A 14983-nucleotide genomic window follows, 5' to 3' on the forward strand; every position below is an offset into this window, starting at 1 on the left:
CTTGAGTGAAACTCCGACTGCTCCTGGTCTTATTAGGTGTAGTGCACTTCTCAGCTGGCTCAGCATAGAAAGAGTCTGCACAAATAGGCATGGATAGAGAACATTTATTCATCTCCGGGGTTCATTATTTCACTGATTTCATTTATTCTGTCCCTGTATCACAGAAGAAATTAAAAAAAAAATCTTCCCTGAGTTAGTAGGCTCCTCAAATTGAATACTCAGCAGGGATATTTTATATATGTATTTTTTCTGAGGATAGGGAAATTATCGACAGTAGAAGAGTCCTTTTGGTCAAAGGAGGGGACTATCATAAGGGATCCATGGACGGATCCGTGAATGAAGCTCACCATTTTTCCACTTTCTTCTCCATAACAAACTCCCCATGAGGCCCCTCAGCATCTGAGGGCAAAAGGGCCAAGTAGACAGGGGTCTCCGCTCCTTCCTCTGGGCTTTTAGTGGCTCTAGGTCCTGCCATGTCTGTTCTCACCCACCCAGGGCAGCAGGCGTTCAGTAGGATCTTGTCCCCTCTCCTCTGCTCACTCAGGTTCCTGGCATGGATTCTGGACAGGACGGTGACACCGATTTTTGTCACTCCATAGGCGGTGTCAGGCCAGCCCTCTTTCCTGTGCACGCCTTTCTTTGTGTCTTCCACGAACTTGTTCATGAGCCCCACCAGCTCCTCCTCGGTGATGGTCTCGCTTCTAAACTTCTGCTGTAGTTCTGGGCTGCAGTTTTTAAGGGCTCTCAGACTCACCATGCTAGACACGTTCACCACTCTGCCTAAAATACAACACAAAATGTCATGTAGAAAGACACAGGAATGACGAATAGCAATTTTGCTAAGATGTTGTTGGAGAAAATTTCCACTTGAGACTTCATTAATTTGCTATGAGCGTTAACGAGGACTGTCTGTGTGAGTGACGACTATGATACGGTCTTGAAACTTGTCATACCCACAGTCTCTGATGATGCCTGAGAAATACTCTAAGGGGGAGGAACTGAGCAGGTGTTCTGCGGGAAAATGGAAACGCTGTAAAGAACCTGCTAAGGAGAATGTAAGAAGACATTCACTGCTTTCAAGAGTGGATGACCTCTTTCTCCCTCAGGCCACCTTTGGGACCACCTGAGGATCTTATGGTCAGTGGGGAGGCGTCTACAATCAGGTCTGTACAGACCAGTAAAGAGCTGAATGGTGTAAGGAGGGCCGTTCCATCTGGTTTGGAAGGCTGCTATTGTTTGAGGATGGTAAGGACAGATTATTAGCCTGGTCTGACTTGCATGGTGATGAGTCTATGATGGGGATTTTATGAACTTGGGAGTGTGTTATGGCCTGAGAATACAGTCATGGAGAGAGGCAGTGGAAAACCAGGGGACTGAAAGAGATCTGTGTAGGGGCATGGCCTTATGGAAGTCAGTGGGGCAATTCAGGGGGCAGATTAAAGCTGGACATGTCAGTGCCCCTCAGAAGAACCCTTCACAAGACTGGAATGGGAGTGGAACCAGCAAGTGGATATCCTGTTGTGCCTGTATGAAGTGGCCATCTAGTCTGTGAGAGGAGTGGAAATGGGAGAGCTGGAGCAATGCATGCAGAGCTGGGGTAATTGTTGACATGGACTCGTGCACCCTGTGAGGCAAAAAATGCTAATGACTCTTGAGTTTCTCAGCAAAAGAGACAAAGCCTGGAGATGGTTATGGGAGAGATGGCCCAAGGGGAAGGTCCTGCACAGAGCTGGCAAGTTGGGTGGAAGGTAGTAGCTTGAGAGGCTCCAAATGGGTCCGGACGAGTCAAGGCACTATTATGGACCAAGCTTTGGTTAAACCCAGAAGATGCCAGTGTTCAAGCAGTATAGCGGGATGAGAACAGAAGATGCTGCAACTTTTTGGACTAAGGTGTTACATTTCTGCAGGCCAAGCAACACGTTCTCTTCTGCAGACAAGTGTTTCCACAGAGAACTGGAACAGGCCTCTGGATCCCCGGTTGTCTCAAACACGAGATAAAGGTACGTGGGGCTTAGACACATTCACTGCACGTATTCACACTCAGCATGAGTGGGGTGGGTGCCAAGGGACCATCCCACTGGACAGATTCCTCTGCTTCGCTGGGGACTCTGGGGAGAGGGTGTGGGGGAAGATGCTAACTTGACCTTACAGTTCTTCCCTACATTATCTCAACTTCCTTTTCTTCCCACTCTTACCGTGGTCCCAGGACCAGGGCTGCAATTGTGGAAATGGGAAGCAGGGATAATTTTGAAAGAAGAAACTGTATAACTATAGCTTTAAGTCCTTATGTGGGAATTCCTAAGGGAATAATGGAGCGAATTGTCTCTTCCCCCACCTGGGAAACCTGGATGACAGTGAACATAGCTGTGGTTAAAACAATCCACTCATTCTAGACTTATGCAGCCTTTTCCTATAGTAATGGGAGTGGACTGGAGGGAAGGCACTCCTTCGACTAGTATCATTGCAGGTAATCAGGACCAGCACAGAGGCTGAACTTGATGTCCCTTTGAAAGGTGAATGGGGATGTCAGGTGGAAGAGGGAGGTGGGAGGAGGAGGAATGAGGATAATGCATGAACAGGGGGTTATGCAACAAGAGACATCCAATATTACAGCCCGGGGTGGGGGGCAGTACAGGTGCCCCATCCATGTGGAAATGTACCACTGGTGTGAGGCTGTCAGCAACTCTGGCCACATGTGAGTGTGCAGGCCTCCTGGCGACCATGAGGAGGGGTCTTCCCCCAGGCTGGACAGGTCTGGGAAGACATCCTGAGGAGCGTGAGTGGCAGGAAGAGAAGGATGTGTGTCTGGAGCTCTGGGAATGTCTAGGCAGGTGACCGATGTTAGGGGGGCCTTAGAAGTTTGAAGAGTGAGGAATCCACTAGTGTGAGTAAAATCCGTGGGAGAGAGTGTGAGGGAACAGAAAGGGTCCAGGTAGGAATCCTCAGGGTTCTGCACCTGTGAGTGGCACGGAGTGAGTAAAAGGCCCTGTGAGGAGAGATCTGAATGACGACTTGACGGATAAGACAGGCAGTTGTGAAGGAGAGGCCGGACAAAGGGCACTGCTGATTGCAGGATGAGTAAGCGTTCTGAGGCAGAGGGGCACCTGTCCAGGTGGAGACACAGCAATCAGGCCGGTGTGGCTGAGCAGGGAGAGGGGCCAGGGGTCTGTAGGTGAGGCCAGAGAGGCAGGGGCAGATCATGCCAGAAACACCACAGCTTGGGCCCCTGATGAGGCTCACCTTGGGGTTTCATTAGAGGCAGCAGTTCAGTGCACACATCTCGAGTACCAAAGAAGTTTGTTTTCATGGTCACTTCTGCTTGAATATCAAATGGTGTGGGATCATCAGCTTCCGGGGGAGAAAGAGAGTAGTGTTAATAGTAGCCTTGTGGCAAAATTCCACAGAATGACATATATTAAATAAGTGCATGTGAAATCTGGTGAAATGTGTAAAACTGGCATCTAGTTAACAGTATGTTGCACTGACAATGTTCTTATTTTAATATGCTGTAGTGGTATAAGATCACACCATTGGGGGAGGCTGGGTGAAGAGGTGGTGCACAGGTGGGATCTCTTGTTAACAAATTTGTGCAGTTTTCTTGTTTATTTCAAAATGCAGTAAAAATAACCCAGCTGCCCCCAAATCCAATCTTAGAGAAACACTCTGACAATCTCGAAAAAGTCCCCAGGAATCGGAGGAAACACAAAGGTCACTCAGGCTGATAAGTCCTGCAATTTCTGTTGGACTCTGTTGGTGCTGCAGCGCTGTCTGTCCATCCCTCCTCCCTCCCTAAGGAGCCATTTTGGATGCCACAGGCGTTAGGAGCCCGACCGCATGGATTCCCCAACAGATGGAGCCCGCCCTGGTAGGGGGAGCTCCGGGGGTCCACGTCCCCTCCCAGCTCCCATCCCCTTACTCTTGAAAGCGATGCCCGCGTTGTTGACCAGCACGTCCAGGCCCCCGTACTCCTTGCGCAGGAAGTCCCGCAGGGCGCGGATGCTCTGCAGGTCGTCGATGTCCAGCTTGTGGAAGCGGGGACTCAGGCCCTCGGCCTGGAGCTGCTGCACGGCCGCCAGGCCCCGCGCCTCGTCCCGCGCCGTGAGCACCACGTCCCCCGAGAACTGCTGGCACAGGTCGCGCACGATGGCGAAGCCGATGCCCTTGTTGGCCCCGGTCACCAGCGCCACTCGGGTGGCTGACGACATGGCTGTGTGTGTGTGAAGGAGGGGACGCGCAAGAAGTAGTTGCCCGGAGAGCGGACCAGCGGAGCTTGTTCAGCACAGTGCCTCGGTTTGTGGGCAGGGTTCGGTGCGCCTGCGCGAGGCCAGAGGTTGCTAGGTGCGCCCCGGCAGATCACGCCCCCTTAGGGCGTGGCTTCCCGGGACCCTCCCAAGGTCGGTGGAGAACTGGAAGGTCTAATAGGTCGGTTTATAAACCTGGGGGTGGGTGGCCGTGGTTGCCCTGGCGACAGCCCTGCCCTGCTGCGGAGGTAATCGTTCTAATTGGCCAAGTCAGTCAGTGAACTTTTATCTCTGGTTTTCCATGAGTTTTCCTCGTATTCTCCCAACAATGAAACTAGTTGTGTGTGCACTTGAGGAAATAGCGTAGTTTTCCAGACTTTTTTTTTTTTACCTGATGCTTAAAAAAATCTCTTGAACTGAAGTCTTTGGAACTATAGTTGTGAAAAAAGCTGCTAGTAGCATGGCAAGGGATCATGTGTGTGTTGTTTTCTTCCTTAAGTATGTGAAAACAAATCTATTTACTAATCCTGGCTGGTTTTTACATAATAGTGGGGAGCATTCACTGATAAGTCACAGGATTACCTCCCTAGATGTTTGCAGGATCATCAAGTTACTGGTATCCAGGTCCTGCAAGGTAGGGGTTTGAGGGGGATTTGAAGCCCTTTCTCACACTCAAAATAGCTTGTCAGGGTCCATCTTATTATCCTCATTTTAAAGTGAGGAAATGGATCCTCAGTAAGTTTGTGAATTAATTTGGTGTTGGGAAATGATTTTTCTTTCTCTTATTTCCATTCACCCGGAGGAATAGGGACTATTAAATCCAGTCTCATTTGTGTACTGTCCCCATAAGGGAGCCACAGCCACTAGTGGCTATTTAAATGTAAATTTAATCGAAATAATACAATTTTATATTCAGTCTTTGGTTGCATTACCTATATGTCAAGTGCTCAGTAGTCACATGTGTTAGTGGACACTGTATTGGGCAGTGCTGATCTGCAGTATTTCCATCACAACAGAAAGTTACAAGCAGTGCTTTAGATAGATTCCAATTTTGTTCCACTTTCAAGGTGGGTTTCCAAGCAGTTGCAAAAAACAAAAACTAACAATCTGGGAAAGACCTTTGCTTTCTTTGACCTAATTTTTTTTTTTAAAGATTTTATTTATTTATTCGACAGGATAGAGACAGCCAGCGAGAGAGAGAACACAAGCAGGGGGAGTGGGAGAGGAAGAAGCAGGCTCATAGTGGAGGAGCCCGATGTGGGGCTCAATCCCATAACACTGGGATCATGCCCTGGGCCGAAGGCAGACGCTTAACCGCTGTGCCACCCAGGCGCCCCTTTTTGACCTAAATTTTTATTGAGATAATTGCAGATTCACATACAGTAAAAAAAAGTACAGCGATTCCTTATACTTTACCCAGTTTTCCTCTATGGTAATGTTTTACAGCACAATAGTATAGTATCATACTGAGGATGTCAACATCAAAACAATCCACTAATCATATTCAGATTTCCTCGGTTTTATTTGTACTTAATAGTGTGTGTATTTGGATCTATACAATTTTATCACATGTAGGTTTGTCTGTCCACCACTACAGTCCAGACGTAAAACATTTCCATCAGCAGAAGGACCCCCATTGCTTTTTTATAGCCAAACATACTCTATTGTCTACCCTCTCACTCTGTATTGGCTGGAACCAGTAGTCAGTTCCTCATTTTAAAAATTGTTTTAATATGTTAACATAGATGGACTTGTGCAGTGTAACCTTTGGGGAGGTTTTTTTTTTTTTTCCTCCACTCAAGATAACTAAGATCTTTGTTTTGGATTTTCTTCTTTTATCCAAATGTATACTTGGTTAGTCATTTGCTGGCTTCTCTGCACATTACATCTTACTTTCTTCTATAGCTGGGTGAGCCAGTGTTAGAAGGAAGTGCGAGGAATTAAATTCACCTAGAGAGCCATTCACAGATAGCATATGGTGTGCCAGAAACTTTGGGCATGGTGAGGGCCTGCTGTTTCAAAAGGCAAATTCCAAGAGGGCTGTGAATTATATTTTCTGCCTGATTTGTTTATCCTTTTAGTACTGATCCCAACACAAGACTTGAGGTCTTTTAGTCAATGAGGCAGGACACTCAAGAAAATACAATACATAAAATATCACAGGGAAATAAGAATTTAGCATATGATGAAAGTGGTATTAACAATTAATGGGGGGAAGAAAGAATTATTCCAAAAATGGTCCTGGGGAAAGGGAGTGATAATTGCATAATGTCATCAGTTAATTTCTATAAAGAGAAAAAAGTGCTTTCTCACTTTTAAATTTACAGTTTTATAAATGCAACCATAAAATGAGTATAAGAAAATATAACTAAAATTTGTGGGAAAAGGACTTTGTAAGTATAAGAACAGGGGAAGAATCACAAAGGAAAGGACAGATTTGAGTATGGGAAACATTTTGCAACTTTTTTTGAAAACATGCTCGTTTAGAGCCAGTGAATGAAGCTCATTTGGATGATTTTTAATTTTTTTTCCCTCCTGTCAAATTTGGATCTTGACCCTGGCTGTGTGTTTGTGAGGCCCCTACCACTTTGCATATATAGCCGCTTGTCTGACTTCTGAACAACTTGAGAAATGAAACAAAGGAGGAGAGATGGAGACCCCAGATCTCTGTTGGTACTAGCTAGCTTGGAAGATATTGCTTCGTTGTGAGTCAACTCTGAGATCATTCTGGCTGCTAGATGGAGAAAGAATGTTTATCACATCTCTTAACTCATGGAATGAACTCACATCTTTACTATCCACTGGTCCAAAGTAGTTATTTTATTTGCCTGAGAGTACCCAGTTCTATGGTGTCTGTTAACATAGAAGATGTAGGAAAAACAGTCCTGTTAAATGACCAGTTATTAAGCTCTCAGGGTCTTCTCTTGCCCATGATTATTTACACTCCTAGAGCTCCACTTCTTACATATTTTGCTTGTTTTGGATGTTCAGTAAGTCTTCTTAAAAGGGTGGAGCATGGATTTTGATTCCCAGAATCAAATTGTGGCTGAGATACTTAGTAGATATGTAACTCTAAGCAATTTACTTAATTTTGTGAAAGATAAACAACACTGGATACTGTTTAACGTGGTAAGGAGAGATTTTATTTTATTTTATTTTATTTATTTTTTGCCCTCCTTACTACCCATCCCCAGCTTATCCCATTCCCCCACCCTCCTCCCCTCTGAAGTCCTCAGTTTGTTTCTCATAGTCCATAGTCTCTCATGTTTCATTCCCCCTTCTGATTACCCCCCCTTTCTTTATCCCTTTCTTCCCCTACTGATCATTCTAGTTCTTATGTTCCATAGATGAGAGAAATCATATGATAGTTGTCTTTCTCTGCTTGACTTATTTCACTAAGCATTATCTCCTCCAGTGCCATCCATGTTGTAGCAAATGTTGAGAACTCGTTCTTTCTGATAGCTGAGTAATATTCCATTGTATATATGGACCACAACTTCTTAATCCAGTCATCTGTTGAAGGGCATCTCGGCTCCTTCCACGATTTAGCTATTGTGGACATTGCTGCTATGAACATTGGGGTGCATATGGCCCTTCTCTTCACTACGTCTGTATCTTTGGGGTAAACACCCAGTAGTGCAATGGCTGGATCATAGGGTAGCTCAATTTTTAACTTTTTAAGGGACCTCCACACGGTTTTCCAGAGTGGCTGTACCAACTTGCATTCCCACCAACAATGTAGGAGGGATCCCCTTTCTCCACATCCTCTCCAACAATTGTTGTTTCTTGCCTTGTCTATTTTTGCCATTCTAACTGGCGTAAGGTGGTATCTCAGTGTGGTTTTGATTTGAATTTCCTTGATGGCTAATGATTTTGAACATTTTTTCATGTGTCTGTTAGCCATTTGTATGTCTTCATTGGAAAAGTGTCTGTTCATTTCTTCTGCCCATTTTTTGATTTGTTTATTTGTTTCTCGTGTATTGAGTTTGAGAAGTTCTTTGTAGATCTTGGATACCAGTCCTTTATCTGTAGTGTCATTTGCAAATATATTCTCCCATTCCGTGGGCTGCCTCTTAGTTTTTCTGACTGTTTCCTTGGATGTGCAGAAACTTTTAATCTTGATGAAGTCCCATAAATTCATTTTATCTTTTGTTTCTCTTGCCTTTGGGGATGTGTCATGAAAAAGGTTGCTTTGGCTGATGTCGTAGAGGTTGCTGCCTATGTTGGTAAGGAGAGATTTTAATCAGTAATATACTATTGAAATATGGAAGTGGGTCCAGCATGAACTGAACTCAAACTTGGATTTGTGCAGAGGTGGCTGAGTGTTTTAAAGGGAGAATGAGGGGGGGGGGCGCCTGGGTGGCACAGCGGTTGGGCGTCTGACTTCGGCTCAGGGCGTAATCCCGGTGTTCTGGGTTCGAGCCCCACATCAGGCTCTTCCGCTATGAGCCTGCTTCTTCCTCTCCCACTCCCCCTGCTTGTGTTCCCTCTCTCGCTGGCTGTCGCTATCTCTGTTAAATAAATAAAATCTTAAAAAAAAAAATAAATAAAGGGAGAATGAGGGAGTAGAGGGGGAAGGGAGGTGCTTGAGTAGAGTTGGGGAAATGAAAAATTATGAAGAGTGGGTCAGTGTAAATGTCATTAGGCCAGCTGTGTGGGCTACACAGAGACTGGGAGAAGCTTTTTTTTTTTTTTGTAAGATAGAACAAGTGGCTTTAATGATCCAATTTTTATACCATGGTGTCTGCAAGTCAGTACAACTCATGGCATGGGAGATTTTCTGTACCAGCTATTGGGGCTGAACGACTCCAAAGTGACTTCAGATTTCTTTGTCTACTTGAAGTAGGATTAAAATACCGGCAGCTTTGAGCTATCAGAAACTATGTTAGTGTTTGCTTTTTAAAAATATAATTTTAACGTGTGTGTGTGTTGGGGGGAAATGAAATCAGTGTACTGAGGTTGCAAATTTTATAGGCCAAGACTGAGTTCTAGCTAGAGGAAGGCTCAGAAGAGCCTGGCTATAGAGTTTGCTCAAGGAGAGAATCTTTGCCAATTCCCATCTAGAAAATGGGGCTATCAGTGTTTTCCTCCCTCATAAAAGGAAAATACTTGTCTCTTGGGATGCTTTTCTTCCTGTCTTGAGTTCACTTGTGTGAGAATGTGATGCTTGGAGCTGCAGCAATGCTGTCTTGACACTAAAAAGAAACAAACTAACATGTGAATAGCTAACTCCCTAAGAATGGCATTGTGGAAAATTAGAGCCTTGATCCTTGATGATGGCATTGAATCACAGGTCCAAATCTGGAACCAACTATTCCCACCCATCCTTTTCTTTTCTTTTCTTTTCTTTTCTTTTCTTTCTCTCTTTCTTCTTTCTTTCTTTCTTTTCTTTCTTTCTTTCTTTTCTTCCTTCCTTCCTTCTTTTCTTTCTTTCTTTGTGCTTGAGTGGTGGGAGTTGGCAGAGAGAGAGGGAGAGAATCTTAAGCAGGCTCCATGCTCAGCGTGGAGCCCAATGTGGGGCTCAATCTCACAACCCTGATACCATGACCTGAGCTGAAATCAAGAGTCAGATGCTTAACTGACTGAGCCACCCAGTGGGCCCCATCCCTCCTTTACTTTTCAATAAGCTTAATTTTAGAATATATTTACTGAAAGGTTGCAAATGTAGTAGAGAATTCCTCATCAAATTCCCATTATTAACATCTATTATTTGTCACGAGTAAAAAAAGCAACATGGAACAGTAGTATTAATTAAGCTCCGTGCTTTATTTGGATTTTACTAGCTTTCCTCCTAATATTTTTCTTCTATTCCAGGACGCCCTCCAGAATACCACATTACATTACATGTAACTGTCATGTCTCCTTAGTTTTTTTGTTTTTGTTTTTGTTTGTTTTTGGTTTATGAGAGATTCTGAGTTTGCTTGTTTTCATGAACTTTGACAGATTTTGTCAAAGTACATGGTCGGGTGTTTTTGGGGTTGTTCGATATTTTTCCCAAGAAGAATTGGGATTATGGGTTTTGGGGAGAAATACCATAGAGGTGAAGTACCCTTCTTCTTTTTTTTTTTTTTTTTAAGATTTTATTTATTTATTTGACAGAGAGAGACAGCCAGCGAGAGAGGGAACACAAGCAGGGGGAGTGGGAGAGGAAGAAGCAGGCTCACAGCAGAAGAGCCTGATGTGGGACTCGATCCTGCAACGCCGGGATCACGCCCTGAGCCGAAGGCAGACGCTTAACCGCTGTGCCACCCAGGCGCCCCTGAAGTACCCTTCTTATATCTGGGGAGCACGCTATCAACATGATTTATCACCATTAATCCTCATTACCTGACCAAGGTTTCTCCACTGGAGTTAATTTTCTTCCCTCTCCATACTGTAGTCTTGGGAAGCAAGTCACTAAGTATAGTGGGGAGGGGGTGGGCAGATAAATTGAGCTCCATATCCAAGAAGGATCTGTAATTCTGTAACGCTGGGACTGGGGTACCTAGGCTCAAGCAAGTGAAGTGGGGCTAGGCCGGGCCCTGGCCGACCAAGGGCGGGCGGGGCGGGGCGGGGCGGGGGCAAAGGTTGCCAGGTGGGGCCAGACGCAGGTCCCCAGGGCGAGGCGGAGGTCGAAGGACGGAGGGAGGAGGAGGGGAACTGACTGCTTTAAGGGCCGGGCGGTGCCGCGCTGCGCGCCGGAGGAGGTCCCGCCCCTCTTCTAGGGAGAGAAGGACTGCGCAGGCGGACGTTACCGAGCGCAGCTTCCCCGCCCGCGTGCCGCTGGGTTTATTTACCCCTGACCGCCCCGCCCCCTCGGCTGGGCGGGGCGGTCCCGGCGCTTCCGGGAAAGCCGGCGCAGGCGCAGGCGCACGCTAGGAGGCGGCGGCCACAGCGCAGCGGGACATCCGCCCGGCGACTGAGGGCTTAGGTTGGTGGAGGCTTGAGGCGGCGTGACTGCTCTCGGCCTCTCCCACTGCTCCTTGGGCCAGTTGCTTAACTCGCGTTCGTCTGGGCCGCTGTTCTGGGCTTCCTCGCGCGCTGGCCCCGCCGCCGCGCCGAGGTGAGCCGGAAGGACTTGCGGGGTGGCGGAAGCTGCGGGACGCGGGATACCTGGGTCCCGGCGCGGCTAGTGCTGGAGCTTTCCTTATGTTTTCACTTATTTGGTGTGAAAAGAACAGCTCAGCTCTCAGACACCCACCAGCCTGGCGTTGCGCTGCGTCCTGCAGTAACCCCCCCCGTCATCTGGACATCCTTCAGCGGATGTCGCTCCAGAAGCCGTGGTTGAGGCGCGCTGGGGGATGCGCAGGAGCCTGCGGCCGAGAGTTGGTCCCTCTAGGGCCCGAGGCTCAGCCTCAAGTGCGAGTCCAGGGCGGGTGGGAGCGAGGCCGGGGGTTAGCCGTGCTGTCACCGGGCGTCCGGGTGCTGGCGGGGCTCTGGGCACCGGAGGGGACGAGCGGCGTTTGGCTCCGGGACCCGGCTCGCAGCCTTTGGGTAGATCAGGGAGCCTTCCACTGCTGCAGTGGGATGTTAATAGTGCCTGAACTTCTTGTTACTCATTTCTGTCTTAGTAGTAGTGGATTTTAAAACCAGTAGTATGGTTAAAATGCACATATATGCACATAAGTAGTTTTCATGTTACGTCATTTATGTGCTCATAAATATATAAGTCACAGAACAGGAGGATACAAAAGTAATAGTAAAAGCCCCCCCCCCCGGCATGTTTTTTGAGTATCCTTCCTTAAATTCTCTTGTTTTATAAATATACAGAATGTGTCAAAAGCAAACCCAAAAAGGATCATTAGATGTTCTGCAACTTTATTTTTCATTTAATATATCTTGAACATTTGGACACCTTAGCACATACCTTCTTCCTATTAATGGCTGCATAATGCTCCACTCCATTGTCCGTATCATTCTGGTGAGGTTAATGGATTTCTTTTTTTATTCTTCCAAAGAAGTAGCATGTAGAAACTATAATAGTAATTTTGGATTTCATGACCATTTCTTTGTTCTGTCTGCTTTCTTGGCTCTCATTCCCTCCCTAATCTGTTGCAAACCCCGTTTACTTATATTGATTTCAGTATCCTGGTTCTAAGAACAAATCATTGTTTCCTTCCTATTAAAAGAGGGTCTTTTTTTTTTCTCTAAGACTTTTTAGCTGATGAGGGCTTAGTGCCTACTGTTTTTTCAAAGTGTGGTAGGTTGGTGCTTAGTTAATGTTGATTAGACTCGAGATATGTAAGTCACCAAAGCACACAGTTGTGAATCAGTTATGAGGATTTTGATGTTTAATCAGCATTTAGTAGGACCTCAAGATAAAAACTATTTTAGAAGGACCGGTATAATGGGCATTCCCTTACTGCACAAGGAATCATGATTTAGCTCACAGTATAAATGTTTTGTGTACCTAAACACTTTAGAGAAATGGTTTACCAAATAATATAAGTTTGTGTAATTAAATCCTTGTAGGTACAAAGAATAGTGATTGTCATACAATTGGAAAGAAAGGCAAAGAAAATGCTTTTTGTTCTAGATTGGGCAGCTGGACAGAAACTGCAGTTTTAGGATGAGGAAAGGAAGAGGAAGAACAAGCCGGATCAGAAGACGGAAACTCTTCAGAAGTTCTGTATCAAGAGGAGGTATAGTTTTGATCTTTTGGTGCCAGTGATGAAAAGAAGGAGTCCTTTGTGGAGTGATGTTAACAGATACATGTATCTTTTCTCAAAGACACATGGGCAATGTTCAAAGAGAATATTTCTTAAAGAATACTCTTTTTAATAGTGCCATTACGTTCTTTTAAACCCTTGTGGGACTGTGAATATATTTCCCATTGCTTCAACTTTGTCTTCTCTAGGGATGACTCCCAGGTTTCTGTGTCCAGTGCTGACCTTCCTCCTGACCTCCAGCTACCTGAAGAATATCAGTGTTTGGATATAGATTCATCATTTCAGATTCAGTGTAACAGAGTCTGAACAAGACATTGTATATGAAGTGCTTGGCCAGGTGGAAAGTACTACATAAATGCAGTCGTTACCTTTGATAAAAATTAATAAAACTGTTCCGAGTTGACCCCAAGCCTGTCAGAAACTCTTAGCTGACCCCAAGCCTGTCAGCACCAGCTGAGGCAGTCTTTTTACTATTTCTTTCTTTGCTCTCTGTGGCCAGTGTCCTAAATGTCATCTAGTTTTTCTTAGGTTAGCTTCTCCCTCTCTGTTTTACTACTGGAAGATGATTTTAGGTGGCTCTTTGCTGGTGTAGCAACACCCTTGTTTTTCTTCCCTGCTAGTTATTCCATTTGTTGCTGTGAGTCTGACTTTCCTAAGGGACTACTCATATGTTGCTTTTTTGGTTTAAAAGCCTCCAGGGATTTTTCATTCCCTTTTGCATGATATCTGTGGCCTCTATCCTACCACTGCTGTACCAGAAGAATGTTCTCTCCATGCTGCTCCCTGGGCACAGCACACAAATGTCTACCTTTACCATTCCTCATAATTCGTCAGTCTAGAACGCCTGTTTTCCTTCTCCCTGCTTATTCAGTTTTTTTCCAACCTTTAAGGCTGAGTTGAGATCTTATATTTTTAGTAACGTCATTTTCAGTTTTCACTAACATCACCCTTTGTAATGATGCTTATTGGGTGTTATTCTTAAGGACCTGTGGTTTTTTAGTTGTTTCTTATCTTATTTCCCAACTAAGTTGTCAGCTTTTGAAGTTGAAGGACATGTTGAACATTCCCCACTGTGGTTAACATAGTGCTGTGTGTATAGTAGTTGCTCATTAAATGTTCACTGATTAAATGCTGTTACCATAAAATCTATTCTCTACTTTATGGTAGGATATTTTGGAAGGCTTAAATCTTGGATCTTGGTTTGTGGGTTCTTTTTTTTTATCATGTTTTAAAAAAAGTTTTATTGAGGCATAATTGACATACAATGAATGTCAATATTAAAGTGTATAATTTGATAGATTTTGACATATATATTCACACAGGAAACTATCACCACAATCAGGATAATGAACATTTCCATCCATCTCAAAAAGTTTCCTTGTTTTCCCTTGTAATCCTTTCCTTTTGCCCCTCTTTAGCTCTACCCTCCCCTCCCCCAATCCAGGCCACCACTGATCTGCTTTCTGTCACTGTCGATTTATTGCTTTTTATAGTTTTATGTGATCATATAGTGTATCAACATATAGTATTTGGCTGCTGCTTCTTTTTTTTTTTTAAAGATTTTATTTATTTATTTTGACAGAGAGAAACAGCCAGCGAGAGAGGGAACACAAGCAGGGGGAGTGGGAGAGGAAGAAGCAGGCTCCCAGCGGAGAAGCCTGATGTGGGGCTTGATCCCAAAACTCTGGGATCACGCCCTGAGCCGAAGGCAGACGCTTAACGACTGCGCCACCCAGGCGCCCCATGGCTTCTTTTACTTAGCATAGTTATTTTGAGAAAATTGTGTGTATCAATAGTTTATTGGTTTTTAATTGCTGAATATATTCCATGATTTGTTTATCCTGTTGATGGGCATTTGGGTGGTTCTCATTTTTTTTGCCTGTTACAAATAAAGCTGTTATGAACATTTGTGTACAAGTCTTTGCAAGGACGCATGAATTGGATCTTGGGTAAATACCTAGGAGTAGAAAGACTGGGTCGTATGGTGCGTGTAGGTTTAGCTTTTAAAGAAACTGCCAAACTGTTTTGCGGAGTGGTTGTATGATTTCACATTTCCTTCACAGTTTATGAGAGTTCCATTTGCTCCAGATTTTC

At 44.9% G+C, this 14983-nt stretch overlaps 2 protein-coding genes across 11 annotated transcripts in view; one reads left to right on the forward strand and one right to left on the reverse strand.

Moving 5' to 3' along the window:
• Window positions 1–209: 209 nt before the first annotated feature.
• Window positions 210–4317, reverse strand: LOC103673144 (carbonyl reductase [NADPH] 1). The gene is made up of 3 exons (XM_008701884.2): window positions 3917–4317; window positions 3241–3348; window positions 210–780 (listed from the first exon to the last, which is right to left on the reverse strand). The coding sequence occupies exons 1-3, from the start codon at window positions 4203–4205 to the stop codon at window positions 344–346; spliced, it is 834 nt and encodes a 277-aa protein (XP_008700106.1). The 5' UTR covers window positions 4206–4317; the 3' UTR covers window positions 210–343.
• A 6743-nt stretch (window positions 4318–11060) lies between these two features.
• SETD4 (SET domain containing 4) overlaps window positions 11061–14983 on the forward strand; it is a 78602-nt gene continuing 74679 nt past the window's right edge. For 3 of the 10 annotated variants that reach the window (XM_040620983.1, XM_040620982.1, XM_008701869.2), the window contains exons 1-2: window positions 11307–11579; window positions 12757–12862. In XM_040620983.1, coding sequence (XP_040476917.1) covers window positions 11370–11579; window positions 12757–12862 — 316 coding nt within the window. In that variant the 5' untranslated portion in view covers window positions 11307–11369. Of the gene's footprint in view, window positions 11284–11303; window positions 11580–11618; window positions 12142–12756; window positions 12863–14983 lie in introns of those variants that run through there. The other 7 variants (XM_040620986.1, XM_040620987.1, XM_008701880.2 and 4 more) reach the window with 7 other exon arrangements.

This window comes from Ursus maritimus, unplaced genomic scaffold, assembly GCF_017311325.1.
Source record: "Ursus maritimus isolate PB19 unplaced genomic scaffold, ASM1731132v1 scaffold_4, whole genome shotgun sequence".
NCBI classification, from domain to species: domain Eukaryota; kingdom Metazoa; phylum Chordata; class Mammalia; order Carnivora; family Ursidae; genus Ursus; species Ursus maritimus.